Raw genomic sequence first — 20,297 nt, 5'->3', positions numbered from 1 at the left:
TGACTTTTTATGACCCTTTTCTTCATACAGTGACTTTTTTCATCATACTATGACTTTTTTCATGACTTTTTTCATCATACTATGACTTTTTTTATCTTATGATTTTTTTCATCATACTTTGACTTTTTTCATCATTCTATGACTTTTTTCACCATTCTATGACTTTTTTCATCATTCTATGACTTTTTTCATCATTCTATGACTTTTTCATCATACTATGACTTTTTATGACCCTTTTCTTCATACAGTGACTTTTTTCATCATACTATGACTTTTTTCATGACTTTTTTCATCATACTATGACTTTTTTTTATCTTATGACTTTTTTCATCATTCTATGACTTTTTTCATCATACTTTGACTTTTTTCATCATTCTGACTTTTTTCATCATTCTATGACTTTTTTCATCATACTATGACTTTTTTCATCAAACTGACTTTTTTCATGACCTTTTTCATCATACTGTGACTTTTTTCCATCATTCTATGACTTTTTTCATCATTCTATGATTTTTTTCATCATTCTATGACTTTTTTCATCATTCTATGATTTTTTTCATCAAACTGACTTTTTTCATCATTCTATGACCTTTTTCATCAAACTATGACTTTTCTCTTCATACTGTGACTTTTTTTCATCATACTTTGACTTTTTTCTTCCTACTATGACTTTTTTCATCAAACTGACTTTTTTCATGACCTTTTTCATCAAACTATGACTTTTCTCTTCATACTATGACTTTTTGCATAACGTTTTTCATCATACTTTGACTTTTTTAATGACTTTTCTCTTCATACTATGACTTTTTCAATAAAGTCATAGTTAGGCTTAGGGGTTTAGGGTTAGGGTTGGGTTTAGGGTTTTTCATTTTTTCATTATACTATGACTTTTTTCATCACACTATGACCTTTTTCATCATACCATGACTTTTTTCATGACATTTTTCATCACACTGACTTTTTTCTTCCTACTATGACCTTTATCACACTGACTTTTTTCATCACACTATGACCTTTTTCATCACAATATGACCTTTTTCATCATACTATGACTTTTTTTCTGATTCATGCATTTTTTGACATATATATATAATAATATTTCATTACATTATAGGTTGTGTTGTTTGACAGATACTAATTCACGAGACAATAACGTCAGTGCAAGAGTTTGGTTTTATTATTACTGACCATTGCAACAATCAGCACAGAAACAAGGTGTGACGAAAGACAGAAAGAGACATTGGAATCAGATCTTGTTGAAAGCTGCTACGTCGACACTCTGGATCTGAAACAGAACAAAAAGAACAAACCACTTCAATAGCTGTCAACCAATATTTTAAATGCAATAGTACCAGGGTTATTCTCTACAATAAGATTTTTGATTTATCTTACAAAACTGTTCGGCAAATTATTGTTATAGTATACTTTTGTTCAAGCCCCATTTTGACACATAAGGGAAGCAATGTGCAGACAATGTCAATGATTCTGCTTCTCAGGCACTTACAGTTGCCATTTCATTAGTGAGTCAGGACAGAGACTTTAAAATTTGGCACTGGAAAAAGTTCCACTGACAATAAACCGGACACATTACAATAGTTGCATTGTATTGTAAATAAGTGCACATTGGGCACAGTACTTACGTAGTCTTCAAACTTGGTGATTTCTTCTTCTAACATGTCTGTCCCCACCTTGTCGTCTTCCACCACACATGAAATCTGGAGCTTCTTGATGCCATAACCCACAGGAACCAGTTTGGACATGCCCCATAAGAGCCCATCCGCCTGCACCGAGCGCACACACTCCTCCAGCTTCGCCATGTCTGTTTCATCGTCCCACTAAAAAAAAGAAAGAAGGGGACAAGATGAAAGGCACACACAGAGTCAGAATTCAACTTTCTTTACTTTGACTTAAAAAAACGTTGTGTATATAGACACTGTACATTTATGTACATATGCATCCATCTACCTGTGAATTGTTCTTTGAACTGTACACACACAAGTTCATTGATTCTAATTAAAGTTGAGTCAAAGTCATTGTATGTGTGCACCTTCTTAGCCAATAAAGCAGATTCTGATATGTAGCTATGCCTGGTTTTAATCCATAGTTTCAGGCTCCTGTCAGAGACACCGACTTTGACTTTCATGTAAATCTGAGTGCAGACTCACAGGTTTGACATCCAATAAGATAGAAGACTTTGCGATGATGCCAGGCTTCTTGGCCTTCTTCTCTGCGTACTCTTTCAACCTCTGCTCTTTGAGTTTATCTGCCTCTTCGTCATCATCGTCACTACCAAACAGGTCGATATCATCATCATCCTCTTCTTCTTCCTCCTCCTCATCTTTAACTGGGGCCGGGGTCTTTTGCTGCACTGAAGTGCCCTGAGAAGAGTAACAATAACCACACGCTTACACATGGATTCATAGTGATGTACAGGAGGACTGATTAGATAAAAGCAGTGGGTATGAACTCACATTTGTGCAGGGTACTGAAGGAGTGGTAGAGGGGGTCACAGCTACGGGAGATTTCTCCAGAACTGATACCCGACATTCAAGTTTGGAAAGTGCAGCCCTCAAGTCGTCCACGACTATAGAAATACAATACGTTAAAAAAAGTAGTACAGCATGTCGAAAATAGTCATGAAAAAAGGCATATGTTGAAATAAATGTCCATGACTGTTGCAGTGGACAAACAAACACACCTTTGTACAAGCTCTGGTTCTCCAGCTCCAGGCTCTTGATGCGACAGATGATCTCTCCAGGATCAGCTGCACTGCTGCTGCTCTGCACAGTAACAAGAGAAAAGAATCAATGGTGTAAGGAGAGAGCGACATCTAATGGCCAAACCAGAATATTACATTAAGTCCTCTCATCAAACCCAGGACTACTAAGCAGACCACATATGTGAACACGCAACACACAGCAAGTGTCCATCTCAGAAGCATCCACAGCCAGACTGTGGTGGCAGACACAGGAGCTATAGATGGATATAAGTGATAAGCAGCTACTGGGACGTGGTCTGAATCACTCCACACAAAGATATCATCTAAAAGCTGGTCTAATAAACTCAAACTCAAGCGTGGATGTCAGCGAGGCCCACTGACAGAGCGGCACACAAGGCTTGGCGGCACTTACAATCTGGGACTGTTGGCTCAGGGGAGGTTGAGCAGACCCTCTTTTACACAGTGTTTTCTTCAGCTGGGGGAAGCAGGGGATTTAAAGCATGAAAAAAGGGGGAGGGATAGAGGAGTGCCTGTAGGAGGAGTGACCAAGGAAACGCTGCAGAGCTGAGAGGCTATTGAAGACACCCACGTCTCTGTAGAGCAAGGTTTGTATTGCTTCAGCTGACCACCGAGCTCCTACCTGAACTTTAAGTACCACTACACTGATGAGGACTGAGGGTCAACTGGGTTATCTGTCAAATTGTCAACGATCAGTTAACGAGGGTCGGCTATTGGTCACACAAAATTAGCATCCCTAATTTTAACCTGTCCACAACAGCGAAATGACATGAACATTTAACTAAACAAGCTCAAATCTGTCAAACAAATCATAAGCATGTACGAATTTCTAGGAATGGGACGATATAACTTTTTATGCAGGTTGCGAAAAAAAAACAGCCACAATAAGTTAATCGTGGTGAATTTCCATTATCAGGATAATGAGGGGACATGAATATCCTCACGAGTGACATGAAATTTCGTTCCATGCCTAAAAAATTACATCCAATAAATTAAAAATCTGATTTTAACGGCACTAATTACATCCATATCAGTGAAATGTAATCATTTATTCCAGTGCAAAAGTACACTGAGTTATGTTTGAGCCTGTGTCGTCAGCTGTTAGGATGTTTGCTTAAATTGTTTTTGTATTTGTGATGTCTTTTATAACACTGGTCAGGAGCAGCACTCCTAATTTTGTTGCATTGTATAGTAACAATTAAGGCTTTCTCTTTCTGTTGTAACCATCAGCTACACAAATGCTCTTATTACCAGCACGGATGAAAGGATGAGATGAAAGAAATAAAAGCAAATGGTAACACTAAATGCATTTGATTGGCTACAAAAAAAACGCAAGACAGGCGTGGCTCCACAAAAGGTTACAGTGTGGCCAAAGATTAGCTTGTCTGCATTTTTAAACTGATTTTTACCTGTCAGCAGGGGAACTGTAAAAAGAATAGAATAAAATAGAATAACATGAACTTACTCCTGCTAGAGACTTCTGGATGTTCTCTCGGGCCCGAGCGATGTCTTGCAGAATGGTGTTAGCGCCGGCATCCTTAAAGAAGGAGAATAGAAGTCAGAGACGAGTGCTTTGTGTTTTGTATCTCTGTAGCTCTATGACTCCAATGTTGTACATTTGTTTCTTTATCTCATGTGCAGTGTGGATAGACTGTCTGTCCGTCTGTCTTTTTTTTTTTAACGATGTCTCCAGATAAGGGCTGAGTAATAATACCAGAGTCTTGACCAGATAAGTTTCCGGTAGAGATAGAAAATGCAAAGAACTAACATTAATGATGCCCACATGGATAAGGAAGGGGTGATGGGGGGGGGAGAACAGATCGTTGGAAAATGCTTCCCGTGTTTTATAACTGACATAATGTTCAAACATCTCATCTTTAACCGCTTATCCGGGGTCAGGTCGCGGGGGCAGCAGCTCTAGCAGGAGACCCCAAACTTCCCTTTCCCGGGCCACATTAACCAGCTCTAACTGGGGGATCCTGAGGCGTTCACAGGCCAGTGTGGAGATATAATCTCTCCACCTGGTCCTGGGTCTTCCCTGAGGCCTCCCGAACTTCTCCCCCTCTCTCTAAGGGAGACTCCAGCCCCCCTCCTGAGAAAACACATTTCGGCCACTTGTACCCGCGACCTCGTTCTTTCGGCCATGTTTAAACATTTGTGCAATTTTGCTACGTCCGATGTAAAGAGTGACATCTTAAAGCAGAAGATAAACTGAACCTCTGGGACAGCGAGTGCGGGTACCTGCGTCGTTTCTGAGGAGCCGTTCGTGCCCTCGTAGAAGCGTCTCTCTGCCTCGTCGTAGCGAGTTTTGTCAAACCAGATCTTCTCCTGGGCGAGAAAGGCCGCTGAAGTCATGGTGCTACAGAGGAGAGAGCAAGGAGGGACGAGAGAGGGATGTGTGAACAGGACACAGGAGGTCAGGGATGAGAAGAAAACAATCTGAATTACTATTACTAGTTACAAAATAATACTTAAAATGATCTGATGTGTGATCTATATTCACAGTAACCTATTAGCGTTAAAATGTCCCATCTTAAAATGGCTTATTGTATGTTTTAATCTACACCACCCCAACACAACTATACAAAGGAAACTTTAAATGAAGTTAAGTTGGCGAAACACAACGATGGTTCATACAAACAAGTCACTCGGGAAACTCTCAAACAAACCACAAGAAATAAAGAATGAATGAACCCAGAATAATGAAAAAAACAACAAGAAAAATGCTCACACATTCAAAAATGAAAAGAGAAGTGGAAACCCATGATTACGTAAAGAAAAAACAATGAAAGGTAAAAGGGAAACATCTGGAGCGACTCCATTCTCCCGCTTTGGTCATACTTGTCCCTCAGTGGGGCGTTGGAGGCAACTGATGCTGCTTCTGGCCTCCGACCCTTCTTCGCCGCCACAGCTTCACTTCCACTGTAACCATGGAAACGGCTCTCTGCAGCATCATAGCGCCACTTGTCCAGCCACACCCGCTCGCTGTCCGGGTGAACGTAGTAGCGGACCCCAGCCCCCGACACGTCTTCCTTCTCTGGGAGCTCAGCCGGCTCCTCTTCCTCCTGAATAGGGAGCAAAGCGTGGAAAACTTCTGCTTTACCCTGCTGGACCACCCGTTTCTCCTCCACCGCCACCTCTTCATCTTCTTCCTCCTCTTCTTCCACGAGACTTTGAGGGTGGTCGCTACTTCTGGAAGTGGAGGCGCAGCTGGACCGTTTGGAGGAGTTGTTACCGTACAGATTCTGGTAGAAGGCTGCTTCGGCGCGGTCATACAGCGGTTTCTCTAGCCACACGTCTCTGAGCAGCTCCACGGGGATGCGGGGCAGTCCGTTAATAGACTGCCGATTGGTTGGCGTGACAGCTGCTTGTTGGTTGACAGGGGTCGCGGGTGTCGGGGCTAGAGACTGATATCCTTCATCGGGTGTTCCTGGTGCGATGGAGCGGTTCGGTGGGGACGGGAGGTCCAGAGAGTTTGGAACGGGTGGCTGCATCGATTCTTCCACATAGCGGCGTTCTGCTTGGTCAAAGGTCGTCTTGTTCACCCACACCGCCTGGACGACATGGTGGCAGGCCACTTGATCGCCGTGGTGGCACACCAATCCTGAGGAAGATGGAGCCACAGTGGGTGGAGAGTTTGAGTGTTTCCCTGGGGCTGGAGGTGAGCGGTTTGACTTGGTGGTCCCATTGGAGGAGCTCGCCAGCCAGCACTGGTAGAGGCTCTCGGCTCGCTCGTAGACGCTGCGCTCAAACCACACATTAGCACACTCAGACTGCAGGCCAATCAGACCAGCGCGGGGGTCGGATGGTGGCTGGCTGGTCCTTTTGTCTGGCTTCTCTTCATTTTTGGTATTACTGTCAACCTTCACCTCAGGACGACTCTCAGGATTGGAGGAACGTTTCTTGCGGCGGCGGCTTTTCCCGCTGCGCTTTCCATCTCCATTCAAGCTGCCACTCTCGGGGGACGATGACGCCGTCTCACCGTTTCTTTGACCCGATTCAGCCTTTTTCCTACACCCGGGGGCTGCATTTGCCGACCGCTCCACCTGACAATGGCTGGGAGGCTGATCGAGCTCCGACTGATCCAGTGCAGAGCACTGGGGGATCTTCTTAGACATCATCTTTGATCCGTTGCAGGAAAAAAAAGAGAACAACAGGTACAGGCTTTTGGATTAGTTAGAGAGACGCAGGAAGGTTAAGAGACATAAAGGGATTGATACAAATGAAGCAGCGTCAAATACAAACATGTCCTTTGTTCAGACGACAAATCAGTCGTAGAGAAAGTCATGCAGGAAATTAGAAAAACTCCATGCAGATGAACTTAAAATGTTCACAGAATGGCATCTACTTGTTTGTGGTTTGTCAAGTCAGTATCATCCAAAATCATGCACAGCAGAAGCCGAGTAAGTCCTACAAGGGAAAATAAACACTGGTGTTCAAGCTTTTGACTCTAACTGAAGCCAAAAATACAAAATGCATTCGAGTTGCAGTTTTTCCTGCTACCAAATTATGACCCAAGTGATTTACACCTACGAATAAATCCTTGTAAAAACCCAACATTGCTTATAAAGACATGACGTGGGATGAAATCGCATACATGTTAAGCATTAAGTGTATGAAAAAAGGAGACGATGCTAAGCTCCATTCAGCCAGACTGGAAAATGTATTTTTCAGGGCAGATTCTTTGTTTTCAGCTTATTCTATATACGACTTTAAGTGACACTGTAGCTTTCTGCAGTGCTATCATAACACTAGCCCGTCGTATTTATGCTCACCCTGCAAAGGCATTTATATAAAACGTATATATAAAAATATATTCAGTGGATGTCTCGTGCAGAAAATGCAGCAGTACGTCTGTGTATGACAACCAAGACACACCCCCTGGTTTCTCCCATTACCCACAACATACATTTGAAGAGCTCTTTTCCAAAACGAGATGAAAGCCAAGTTTTAAAATAATGAGTTTGAGCAACTTGGGCGTAAACAGAACCTTTTCACTGCTTCAGTGTTTCTGCCAAATCTCTGTATTTCCTTGTTTAAAATGGTCTCAAGATGCAGTTCCTTTCCAAACCGCGACCAGCGCCAAACCTATTTTTAGCCTAACTGCGATACGATACGTCCTCTCGACCAATCAGAATCCAGTGAGCGTTCTATGCGATCCAACATGGCGGCGCTCTGAAGCGGGAGAATTTTTTGTGTCGTCCGTCCGTTCAACATGTTCAGACTGAGCCATAAAAACCATTTTGACAAGATAAACTGAATATTAACCAAATGTGTGGGTCTGGGTAAAAAAAGTAATTTTCCTGAAAACTATTAAAATGGATTTATAGCGTTTTGTAAAAGAGCTCCTCATATATAAATGGGTTTTTAATATTCACAAATTAAAGCATGTGCCACGTCTAACCGACACATAATTTAGAGCTTTCTTTCCCCGTCACTCTTTAGTGAACAGTTTCATTTTGAGCTTTACAAGTGAGGCACGAGACATGACACCATGACATGAAAGCATGCAAAACAGTCTAATGCATGGGTGTCAAAGTGATCCAGTAAAGGGCCGTGTGGCTGCAGGTTTTCATTCCAACCAATCAAAAACACACCTGGTCCAACAAATCAACTGTGTGAAGGCAGTTCAGGTGATTGAGGAAGTCAAGTCAGGTGTGATCTTGCTTGGTTGGAATGGAAACCTGCAGCCAAACGGCCCTTTACTGGATCAGTTTGACACCTGTGGTTTAAAGGAAAATATATTACAGAAAAAAAGTCAAATTCAAACTGAGATTGACGGATCTGTGAACAACACTAACATGTCCATGCAAGCAAACAAACTCAGTAAGTGTTAAGGTTTCACATTGTGCAAGCCATGCTGTTTTGTTTTTTTATGACATTACATTACTCTGTTGCAATACAGGAAATGCATTCCCTTAATGTTCCACCGTGTGGAGGTTAGTAACAATGATACTGATGAACACCAATACACTTCTTATATGGATCTGGGAACTGTGTTGGGAAGGCATTTCCCGCTAAAGAATACTTAAATAATCTCATTCAGGCATTTAACTCACCTTCCTGGGTGAAGGTGTTGAACTTAAACTAGTGTTCAAAGCCAAACGCTCGACACGTTCTTTTCATCCAGTTAACCGCAAGCCATTGAAAGAAGAAATTTTAACAATCACCACCTCGCAAAACAACGAAACCGACAAGGGCGTACAGCTACGGACAGATCAAAACTCAGGGGGCACACGTCAACATCATCAGGAATACTCACTTTAAAGATTTTTAATAAAATACTACATTTTGCAAAAAAACAGTTCAGACAACACAGAAATATATTAATCTTAACGGTCATTACATAAGTGATATATTAGATTATGCATAGATTTCACTATCAACACACCCCTGTAAATGAAATGAAAATATTGCCAGCTTCATCCATTTCACTGTGCACATCAGTAAACATCGACATGTGGTCGTGATTTGGAGAAGTCACGTCAAACAACCTCTGCCAACTGTCTGTGATGCAGTCCAATAGCATCCACTTTATTCAGGATGCTTCTAAACCATGTCACAGTGATGCCTGTGGGGCAGCTCCCTGATTCATAATGGAGGTAAATTACAGGGTCAGATGCAGAACACGAGCCCAGGAAAGGGTGGAGTGCAGTGATTTACCCTTTAAGGCACATGCAGAACTTACCATTAACCTCCCTAAGTCTGTTGTAGGGTTTAAACAGAATACCCCACTTTAACAAGGAGCCACCCTAAAGCCCAAATCTTAAAATTACATTATAAATTTCATTAAGAATAGGCCCTGTTTTAAAAGACTTTCACTTAAAGGTCAGACGTGCGTCACTGTTAATGTCCTGGACTAAAAACCTGTCGTGCAGGATGTTAATGAAGAGACATTAAAACAGATGACGTCATCAAGGTGTGCCCTGCTAACCTCAGCGTTAGCTTTAGTCTTTCATCTCGTAGCAGCTAATAACGAAACAGTCATTTCACGGGACACATGTTATTATTAACACGACTTTAAAGCGTTAGTTTCCCATTTACACGTTTATATAAAATGTCGGTGCATTACAGCGGGTGCTGAAGCCGGTGTCCAGCCGGCGTGAGAGGCGCTCTGGGCGGCGTTAGCACGAGCAGGCAGCCCCCCGTTCAGCTAGCATCTGAGCTAACCTCGGCTAACAGGCAACACTCATTACCTGAAACGTCTCTGAAGTGAGTCGCTATGAACATTCATCCCTGGGCTGAAAGCTCAGCTGTCAGTCAGCGTTACCGGTACTTACTGCTGGGTTTGGTGTCTTTTCTGTTTGAGAGCAGGCCGGTGGACACAACGCGTGCTTCTCCAGCCGAGAGTGACAAGAAGGAGGAAGAGGAGGAGGAGGAAGAGGAGGAGGAGGAGGAAGCAGCAGCGGGGGAGGGGGGTGATGGGGGCAGGGGGGGTTATGCTTCATTAATGTTTCCTGATGATAAATCTGTGTTGACTCAATGATACAGTAAAACCAGATCAAACTGAAGCAGTGGCTGTTTATTACTGTAGATTATTTTACATAATCATAAAGACAAAGATTGGATCTAAATGTAGTTTAAAGAACCTCTTCCTATATATATATATTTTACATTTGTCCTCCTAGTCCACTGGTGCTCACGCTCTCTCCGGTGGGACCTGAAAGGATCTCCAAAATAAAAAAGGAAACAATTAATAAATAAATAGAATCAGTACTGTCGAAATACAGCTTTTGGAGGAAAACACTTCAACTTCTAAGATCCGTGAAATTTAATTTTAAAATAAGTCGAGCATTTCCTGTAATAGGTTTGTTTTAATATCAGCCTGCTTCCTGACCATCTTCAGTGGCGTGCACGACAAACGAAAAAAAGGCACATATAGTGTGTCATCACCACTGGAGAGGGCACTTTAGCACACATTATGACTCCTAGAGGGCACTTTAGCACACATTTTGACCATGTTTTGGCTCCTAGAGGGCACTTTAGCACACATTTTGACCATGTTTTGCCTCCTAGAGGGCATTTCAGCACACATTTTTCAACAATTGGGCCACAAGGAGGGGCGACCGAGTAAGCAGAGGTAAAATTATTAGTTTAAAAACACTGCAATCGTGGCTCCAAATGGGAACTATTAGGAAGAGAAGTGTGGATCAGGAGGAGAATATTTAGAGCGGTCCTTCTGAAACTGAAGTCATGGCTGAAGACAGTCAACAGTAAATAATCTTCTGATCAGGAACAAACCTCCTGTCCGTAGCTGAACAGTGTCGGCCCACGCTGCTGTATTCTAACACTGGTCTTAGTGGTGGGACCTGGGAGAGCCTGATATTTTCTGAGGTGGTACGTCATGAACAAAGTTTGAGAACCAGGCTTTTACTGTTTATGGCATCATGTGGTAAACCTGGAAGTCTAATGCAGTGGCAAGAAAGACTAAAACCAGCGGTGGACTGGACTCACACCTGTTTTAAAATGTGTTGCTTTCATCAAATCCTAAATAAGAATATCACTTTCAAACAATTAAAATGTGCTGTTATGCTATTTTCAGTTACACATGGGGTTTCAATGCATTGTACATCAATCAATGGGGTTGAAATTAAAAGCATGAAAAGAGCTACAAACTGGACCTATTGGTGAGATTAAAGCTGCAACACTTGTTATTTTCATTACTGGTTAATCTGCAGATTACTGGATAAATCAATGAAACATCTGGTCAAAGAACAGTTTCCTGAAGTCCAAGGTGACGACTCGGCAGAAAATCCAAACCGTTAAAAAGCGACATGCAAGACCTCAACAACAAAATAAGGCACTGCACACAGGGAGCAAGTTCATAGGACACTTTATGAATGTATATGCTACTTGGCATCGTGGATCATAATCATTTTCTCAACATTGTGTTTTTCACAAATCCAGCAACTACTGTAGATGTTACCTTCACCTTATCAGCACCTGCACAACCACCATCTTTACCTCAACCAAATTTAAGTGTTGTGCTTTATTTGGCCAAATATTAAATACTGTAATTTAATATAATTAAACACATCCATTCTGTACTCCACATATCATGCACATAATAACCCGATCATGGTTAGTAAGGCTTTTTTATACAAGTCGCTTCTTGGACTGATGGGTGCTGCAGAGTATAGTTTGTTAAATTAAGTCTCCCTCTCTATATTCATTTATGTTTCCCTCTGGACTCAATATTGGGACAATCATAGAATCACTGTGCATTAGGGGTGAACTCGAACAGTTGACGATCCAATGATTCAAACAAATTCGTAGTTGGGGACACCCTCACTGTGGATCTTATTGTGATTATTGTGATTATGATATCCACACCTATGGGAGTAATCAGTTTGGGTTACTGCCTGAATCAGAAACAGATTGTATTATTGGTGTGCATGTAAAAGAAGACAATCTCTCAAAAGAGATCACAAGGTTACAATCAAATCATTTAGTGTCAATGTTGAGATTAAGCCAATATTTCCTTTTTGCTCACAACAAATCTCTGTGATCACGGACATGAGACAGAGGAAATATGTCTGAAATGGTTCAAGGGAAAAGAAAAGGAATAAAAACAAACAGGTCCCGCTGCGTCTCTGTTGAACCACAAAGTCACTTGGTTGTCAGTCTTGAAGTAAGTCCATAACGTTAAGGCAAACAGCAGCAGCCGTCATTTCCTGGATCCTGGGGCGGACTTCTGGCCGAGCTCCCTGGCTCTCTCCGTGGCAGATTCCACAGCGCTCATGGTGCACGCCCTCAACCCGCCCTGCTCCAGGGTGTGAAGCCCGTAGATGGTGGTCCCGCCTGGGGTGCAGACTTCAGAGCGGAGCTGAGCTGGATGCTTCCCAGACTCACGTAACAATCTCCCGGCACCCTGCGACAGATGGAGCAGAGGCTCGATGAGTGACGAACACACATGAAACACAGTATCCTTAGAAATTATTGAAAGTGCTGATGTTGCTACGGTTATACAAAAGCGCACACAGTAAGACATTCAGACAGACCAGAACAGTTTGAGATGCGATGCTGTGCGCCAGAGCACTTGGCATTCCCATTTTAACGGCTCCTTCTGCCAGCGCTTCGGCAAACAGATACACCTGCAGACAGGGATCACATGCTTCACAGTTAAAAGGTGCACACAAAGAGAAAAACACACAAACCTTGATGACTCTATACTACTATGACATCTCATAGTGTTTAAGATATCTGTCCTGTGCTTTTCTGACCTTCCTTTTTATATCAGGTTGACTTGAAACTTAGGATGCACTCACACTGTCCATCCGTACCGTGCCCAAACAGGTTTTACGGGTAAAGTCTAGTTCGTTTAACCAGTGTGAGTGCAACCATGCCGAGACAAGTATCCTAAAGCACGGGGCACGTTATGGACAGAGAGTGTGAGTGCGCCCTTACTTGTGAGAGGCCATTCATCACAGGGACCATCAGAGATTAATGCATCTGTCAAGATATTTTGTAGTTTCGGTTTGCTGAGACCGACTGGATCTGTGTCTTCAGCAGTGTTGGGCAGTAACATGTTACTAGTTAGTAGTAGAGTAAGAAATTACTAATAAAAATCAGTAATATTATTAGGATTTTTATTCTTTTAATCCCATTTTTGCGTGGGAGTCATGCTGCAGCGACTGGGTGGAAAGATGGACCCGACTACGGCCGTAGCTCCTCAGTGGCTAAACAACCAAAACTGGTTTTTAATCGTGGCAGCAGGCGACAAACCACTAATGAAGCTCGTGGCTGGATATCTGGTGGATGAAATGTCGCCCTTCTCCACAATTAACTCACCGTCTTTCAGACAGATCCTTGAGACAATGCCAGCCACAGGTGACAGAAGACTCCCAGGTAAACAATCATTTGCAAACTATCTGGACAAACAAAACACTCTGAACGCTTTCTTTAGCTCAGCTTCCATCAAAGATCTGGACTTTGTCTCTACAGCTGCTGACATCTGCTCTGCTTTTTTCAGCTGGTGGCAGAAGTTTGTTGCGAAAAGCAAATGTCTTTTTAGTGCAGCATTTTTTAATATTGCTACGTTTGCTTAGTTAGTAGCTCAAGTCAAGTAACTTTTTGTCCAGTCAAACATCACAGCATACAGACATCTCTTTAGCTTGTTCAGAGACATAAGGACGCACTCCCACTGTCCGCCCGTACCGCGCCCCGGGCTTTAGGGTACTTGTCCCCCCCCTCCCTCTCCCCCTGCTGGCCAGCCCGTTTGTACTCACACTACCTGGGCCTCGCGCAAATGCTCCTTGCCTGTCTTTACTTTTGCAATGAGTAACTAGTAATGAGTAATTAATTACGTTTTTTGAGTAATGAGCCCAGCACGGTCTTCACTGAGGATGTGATGTGGACAAATAGCCACGGAAAATAGCTTGACCTTTAGATCACCACAGTTTAAACATTAGTGTCACCAATTCAGTATCTGACGACCAATCGTCTTCTGCTCCTCAGTGATGGCGTTGAATAATGGACAGCAGCATTATGAAGTCACAGTAAAGTACAAAGGCTTCCTTCTAAACAAACCATACAACACTGGCATACTCACAAAAGCGACTCCGCTCCCGCTCAGTCCAGTGTGGATGTCGATCCAGGCCTCAGGCCCCTCCTCCACCAAACCGCAGCGATGCAACAGGGAGCGGAGAAGGGCTCCATCCTCCGCTTTAGCATTGGATCCCCGTGCAAACAGGAGAGCCCCTTCCTGAACCAAACATGGGAGATTTGGCATCAACCTGATGGCAACTGAATTCTCTGGCAGGAGCTTGGAATCGGAAGGCAAAAAAAACATATATTACTCATCTTTAGAGAACCGCAAAACCACCATTCATCATCAATCATTTGTGTGAAAAAATAAACATTACACAAGGGCTCTCACCTCTTCCAGTGTAGCCAGTGTTACTCCCGCTGCGACAGACACGATAATGTGTCGGTCAGTGACGTGTAGCGAGATCTCATTGAGAACTATTGGAACCAGGTGAGGTTTGACTGCCACAAAGACCACATCGGACCCACAGACCACCTCCACGTTGGAGTGAGTGACAGGAATCCCGAGCTCCTGAAAGCAAAAGCAGAGATGTCGCTGACCCACATGTCCACCTGCGTGTAGAAATGCTCACACAGAATCTGTCCATGCATCACAGTGGATTGGTTTGCAGGCCATCCATCCATTAACAGGGAACCTGATCTTACTGTAACCATATCTGCTCACTGCCCTGCAATCCAACCCCCCGCTGACTGACAGAGAGGTAAAGAAGGGAAAAGAAGCACCTGAAAGCGTCCCAGGTTCCTGGAGGATGGCGCGCTCACTTTGACGTTTACAGGAAGAACATTTCCTTTAATGGGAAGACACAAGAGACGGTTAACCCCTTTATTTTAAACCTCTCCGCTCCGTCTCAACGACTCTCTCACGACTCACCAGCCATGATGCCCTTTGCGATGCCGAAGGCCATGTTCCCTGCACCAATAAAACCAATCTTCAGCTGCGAGTCCATCTCAGGGTCCATTTTGATCTAAAGAAGAGAAGAGAACAGATTTGAGTGGAAACATCAAGAACACGCTGCGTCATAGTTTGACAACGACCTAAAAACTACAGTGTGAATCACAGGACAACCCACGACACAATACTATCATGACACGTCTTCCACAGCGGCCTCGGTGTTACACAATATCACACATACACATCACAGTTCTGTTATACACGATGATACTGCAACACCAGTAAGGATTAGTCTATTAACTGATTAGTCACACGACAGAAAATGACTCGGGAACTATTTTGATAATGACAAATAAGCAAATACAACAGAAATTCACTGGTTCCACATCTCAAACGTGAGCAGCTGATGCTTTTCTTTGTCACATGTGATAAACTGCACATCTTTATAGTGGTCGAGGGTTTTTTCAGTGAGCGATGCAGATAATTCAAGAGCAGGGCTGATCGCATGTTTTTCGTTGCATCGGATAAAAAACAACAACAATTTAATAATAAAAAATGAAACACAAAATTACTGAACTTAAATAAACATTTATTTTTCAACACTGTTATCGTCTGCATTGTCTCCTGTTCACAGTTACACTTGCTGTGGGACAGAAGCAGAATCTTTGTTTCCAGATCTTTCCGTAGACCTCAGTGTTTTTGTGCGTCTTGTCGACTGTTTTTGAATCTTTTCATCGACCAAATCTGCAGTAAACACTCCACCTCCGCATCACACCAACGTGAACCTTTCACCGCCATTGTTTCAAATGTCCGCGCATGGTCCCTCCTTCTTTTTTCTACGTCCCAACAGGCGCACAGGAAATGACCTCAGAACCACCGTAAGGCTCGTGCTCGTACAAGTGCAAACGTGCTCTACAAAAGCCCACCTCTCCCAAACGGGCTGTGTTCGGCAAGCATACAGCGCCTAAGACCGGTACGGTTGCACTCACACTGGTCAAACTAACTAGACTTTAGCCGTGAAACGTGCTTGGGCACAGTACGGATGGACAGTGTGAGTGCGCCCTTAATGTGTGCAAATATTTTAATAGGAAATGAACAAACTATGCCTGATCCATAATCCACACATTACAAGACAACCGTAAAACTTCTTAGCTCCACTACAATGCATCGATTTGGGACTTTATCACATGTCCAGAAGCCGTTGGTGCCACTGCATCAACACCGCAGAGCAACGGAGAGATGGAAGGAGCTTGTCGACTGTGTAACATGCACACTAGAAACCTGATCACTGGGTTAAATCAGGTGAAGGCATGAAATCGGATAACGTGTTAAATCTTGGTTAACAGTTCAGTAATCAGATTTCTCCCACATAAGTGCTGCCACAGTGTAAGTTGCCTGTTCTGGTTCTTTTTGTGCTGCAGCTGCATCCTGAACCCAGATAAGAGGTGACAGGGTAGAGGAAGCTGTAAGTCTGCCTGTAAATCTGATTTCTCCCTTCATCTTGTAACGACGTCACTGAAAGTAGGTTAGTGTTTGGAGCCGGGAGCACTCGGATATCTGAAGTGAATCTACAGTAAACAGAGAGAAGGCATCATGGACATGGACAACGGACGGAAAATGTATCACTAACTATTTGGATAGTCGATCATTCGTTACGCTGAAATCTGACACATTTGGTCCTGCATGTCAAATGTGATGAGTTGGCGCATTTCTGTTTCATATGGTTGTGAATGGATTATGGGTTATGGGTGTTTGACTGTTGGTTGTTGAAGAGGTCACTCTCTGGGCTCTGAGGACTTGTGATGGGCATGTTTCACCCTTTTCCACAATCTAGAGCAGGCATCTCCAGTCCTGCGCCTGGAGGGCCGCTGCCCCGCAGGTTGTAGGTTTCTCCCTGCGCCAACACGCCTCAGTGAAATGCTCTGCTCGTAATCAAGCAGCTGAAGTCTGTCACAGGTTGATACTCAATAGACTCAGGTGTGTTTCAGCAGGAGATGCCTGATCTAGAGACTTAAAAGAAAATAATCGAGCAACGAAGCGAGAGCAAAGAAAATCCCACAGACCTACGGCAAGAAAACTTACTTAGGTTTTTGTACCAGAGTTGTGTGTGGGCATATATGTTGCTGAGGCAACCATTCTGCACACCTGTTCTCAAGACAAACTACACTATGTTGCCAGTTTATTAGGTCTGAGGTCACACTAAAGCAGTAGACCATGGGTGTCAAACTGATCCAGTAAAGGGCCGTGTAGCTGCAGGGTTTCATTCCAACCAAGCAAGAACACACCTGAGTCGACTTCCTCAATCACCTGAACTGTCTTCACACAGGTGATTTGTTGGACCAGGTGTGTTTTTGATTGGTTGGAATGAAAACCTGCAGCCACACGGCCCTTTGCTGGATCAGTTTGACACCCATGCAGCAGAATATCACAGCCCTGATATAAATCCTACCTTCATGGACGTAACAATGTTTAGCTTTGGTGTAAATGGGGCTGATTCAACACTGTGGTGCTTTTGGAGGCTGGTGTTATTGAATTCTCTCATTTCAGACATGGTTTTTTGCACTGTGGCTAAGTGTGCACAATATTATATCCAAAAACATAATCATTCATTATATGCAATTGTTTCCTTTAATGTAGAACCAGTGTGTAACCTGTGTGTTGTAGTGAAACTGCTTTCTTTACACAGGCTCTCTCTTGAATACGACACCTTTACCTCAATGAGACTACCTGTTTAAATGTTATGTGTTAATTGACTTTTGAATAATTAGTTTACACTTATGGATATAAATTGGATGGACAGAATATAAGAAACATCTTCCAATAGAGGAAAATGTACAATTCAGCATTAAAACACGCCTCTAAAATAACCATAAGGTTGAATAAATGCCTCTTTGTGATTGACCTGATACATCGGCCGGCCAATATTATCGGCTGATATTTGCATTTTTAGGTGTATCATGTCGGCTGATGTGGGCTGCTGCGTTTGCAGATAGTTTTTGACCGGGTATTATTTCGGACAGGCGTCCACAGGCAGCTCCGTGTTGCCGGAGACGCTATATTCATTGTGTCATTTCTATGATGTAAACTGAGGGAGCAAAAGTAGTGTCAGCTCCAAATATCGGCTCAAGAAAATCGGCCGTATCAGTATCGGTCATCTGATGGAAATAAAAGTCCACATCGGTCGATCCCTACTTTAAAACACAACTGTCATGAATGCAGGGTTTCTTGCAGGGCAGCTGTGTCTGACAGGACATGTTTTAGTGAGGTGCACCTAGTAAACAACCAAGAGTCCTGCTCACAAGAAGCATTATGAAAGTGATTATGCATGCATGCATCTACCAGCATGTGGAGCAATGAGGTGACGGTGGTTATGATCTAATGACGGACTACATGTTGCATCCACGGTATCACCCCTACAATTAAACCCAGGCTCTGGGCGCTATTGTCCGGGCAGGATGTCTGCGGCGGCCACAGCAGCATGGACGCTTCTTCTCCATCCGAGTCTTCCGTCGCTTCGTCGTTCCTGTCAGAGTTGACAGCGGCTCCGAGCAGCGGGTGCCTGGACTCCATGATTGCTACCATAGTCCTCTCGTACCGCCACCAGCCCTGGATCTTGGTGGGTGCCGGGGACTCGGGCTCCCTCTTGCACTTGTAATACGCGCTCTTGAGAAGTTTCCAGCGGAACTTTAACTGGTCCACGGACCGGTGGTAGCCCGCGGCTGTCATCCGCCTGTGCGCCACTTTGAACAGCTTGTTATTCCGCACTTTCCTGCCGTCCAGGCACTTCTTCATGTCCAGCTCCTTGAGGATTTCCAGAAACAACTCCGTCTCCTTCACGTCCCAGTTCTGCTTCTTTATACCGCAGTCGTCCATTGTCCCGTTGTTGTTGTCGTGGCAACGTAGCTCCAACGGCTAGCGAACGTTAGCCCGACGGTGGAACGTCCACGGTTGCTAGGTTGCTAGTTAGGCGCTAACGGCATGTCCCGGTGTGAACGTTAGCCGTGTTTTAGGCTAACAGGTGGGGAAAAACGCGCCGGTAAACGGTTAAAATACCGTCTTTTATAAACCACGTCCCGCTGCTGCATCTAGCCAGAACATAATCCAGCTACAGATTAGATTAGAAAGGTACAAAGCACGTGTTACTTGTTGCCTGGACAACCATAAAATAACACGGAGTGACACAAACACGGGCGCTGCCGCGGGTAAACGCCGGGTAACGCCGGGTACCGTCGGCGGGAGGGAGGGTTTTTATTCACCTGCTGTGTTTTCTGGTTTTCTGGAGTCCCGCGTTCAGAAAAGATGCAAATGTAGTTTAATCTGAACGGGAGTCAGCTCGGAAACACGCCGGAGCAGCTACGGGAGCGAGCAGCTGACTTCCAGGGAACCACCGGGGGGTTGGTTTGCTGTCACCGTGCAGCTGCGCCGGGAGGGCGGCTACGGAGGACCGAACATCAGGCTCAGTCAATGCATGTGGAAATAAATAAAAGAATAAATACAGAAATAACTAAACGAATAAACAAAGCTTGGAATGAATAAATAAATAAATAAATGAATTAATAAAGCGTGGAATAAATTTAATAAATGCTGAAATAAATAAACAACAAAGAAGAATAACTAAATTAATAAATAAATCTTGAAATAAATGAATAAATAAATCTTGAAATAAACACATGCATAGATGAATAAATAAATACAGGAATAAATGCATAAATAAATGTACAAATAAATACGTAAATAAATAAATGCAGAAATAAATGAACAAATACAGAAATAAATACATTAATAATTCAATCTTGATATAAATGAATAGATAGATAAATGCTGAAATAGATCTTGAAATACATACATGCATAGATAAATAAATACATGAATAAATACATGAATGCATAAAAAGTACAAATACATACATTAATAAATAAATGCAGAAATAAACACATGCATGAATATATATCTAGATAAATAAATACAGGAATAAGAAAATAAATGAATACATAAATAATTACAGAAATCAGTTAGTTAATACATGCACGAATAAATACATACATACATGGATACATGTTTAAAGGAATAAATAAATGCATAAACAAATGAATACATAAATGCATAAATAAATAATTAATA

At 43.0% G+C, this 20,297-nt stretch overlaps 2 protein-coding genes across 3 annotated transcripts; both read right to left on the bottom strand.

The window, feature by feature from the left end:
* Window positions 1-1,154: 1,154 nt before the first annotated feature.
* eef1db (eukaryotic translation elongation factor 1 delta b (guanine nucleotide exchange protein)) lies at window positions 1,155-10,150 on the bottom strand. 2 transcript variants are annotated; one of them, XM_083939453.1, is made up of 9 exons: window positions 10,018-10,150; window positions 4,979-5,096; window positions 4,203-4,274; window positions 3,132-3,194; window positions 2,699-2,780; window positions 2,472-2,584; window positions 2,166-2,378; window positions 1,641-1,835; window positions 1,155-1,285 (listed from the first exon to the last, which is right to left on the bottom strand). In XM_083939453.1, exons 2-9 carry the CDS (start codon window positions 5,090-5,092, stop codon window positions 1,247-1,249), a joined length of 891 nt encoding a protein of 296 aa, XP_083795579.1. In that variant the 5' UTR covers window positions 5,093-5,096; window positions 10,018-10,150; the 3' UTR covers window positions 1,155-1,246. The 2 variants fall into 2 exon arrangements, with proteins under 2 accessions (XP_083795579.1, XP_083795580.1); XM_083939454.1 differs by lacking the exon at window positions 3,132-3,194.
* Window positions 10,151-11,650: 1,500 nt separating this feature from the next.
* On the bottom strand, window positions 11,651-19,206 carry pycr3 (pyrroline-5-carboxylate reductase 3). Its single transcript, XM_083911260.1, has 7 exons — window positions 18,594-19,206; window positions 15,156-15,249; window positions 15,008-15,072; window positions 14,616-14,795; window positions 14,289-14,501; window positions 12,739-12,831; window positions 11,651-12,608 (listed from the first exon to the last, which is right to left on the bottom strand). The coding sequence occupies exons 1-7, from the start codon at window positions 19,047-19,049 to the stop codon at window positions 12,405-12,407; spliced, it is 1,305 nt and encodes a 434-aa protein (XP_083767386.1). The 5' UTR covers window positions 19,050-19,206; the 3' UTR covers window positions 11,651-12,404.
* Window positions 19,207-20,297: the final 1,091 nt, after the last annotated feature.

Source organism: Echiichthys vipera, assembly GCF_963691815.1.
Source record: "Echiichthys vipera genome assembly, chromosome: 3".
Taxonomy (NCBI): domain Eukaryota; kingdom Metazoa; phylum Chordata; class Actinopteri; order Perciformes; family Trachinidae; genus Echiichthys; species Echiichthys vipera.
The sequence above is the reverse complement of the archived record's forward strand: the minus strand, read 5'-3'. Positions and strand labels throughout refer to the sequence as shown.

Bases quoted from the DNA above. Each gene is read 5' to 3' on its own strand.
- eef1db (XM_083939453.1), bottom strand. From the start codon at position 5,092: ATGACTTCAGCGGCCTTTCTCGCCCAGGAGAAGATCTGGTTTGACAAA. The intron at 3,195-4,202 runs GTAAGTTCATGT...TGCTTCCCCCAG, and splicing joins TCCAGAAGTCTCTAGCAGGA to CTGAAGAAAACACTGTGTAA. The intron at 2,781-3,131 runs GTAAGTGCCGCC...GTTACTGTGCAG, and splicing joins TGAGCCAACAGTCCCAGATT to AGCAGCAGCAGTGCAGCTGA.
- pycr3 (XM_083911260.1), bottom strand. From the start codon at position 19,049: ATGGACGACTGCGGTATAAAGAAGCAGAACTGGGACGTGAAGGAGACG. The intron at 14,502-14,615 runs GTGAGAGCCCTT...TCCGATTCCAAG, and splicing joins CACTGGCTACACTGGAAGAG to CTCCTGCCAGAGAATTCAGT. The intron at 12,609-12,738 runs GTCTGTCTGAAT...CATCTGTCGCAG, and splicing joins TCGCATCTCAAACTGTTCTG to GGTGCCGGGAGATTGTTACG.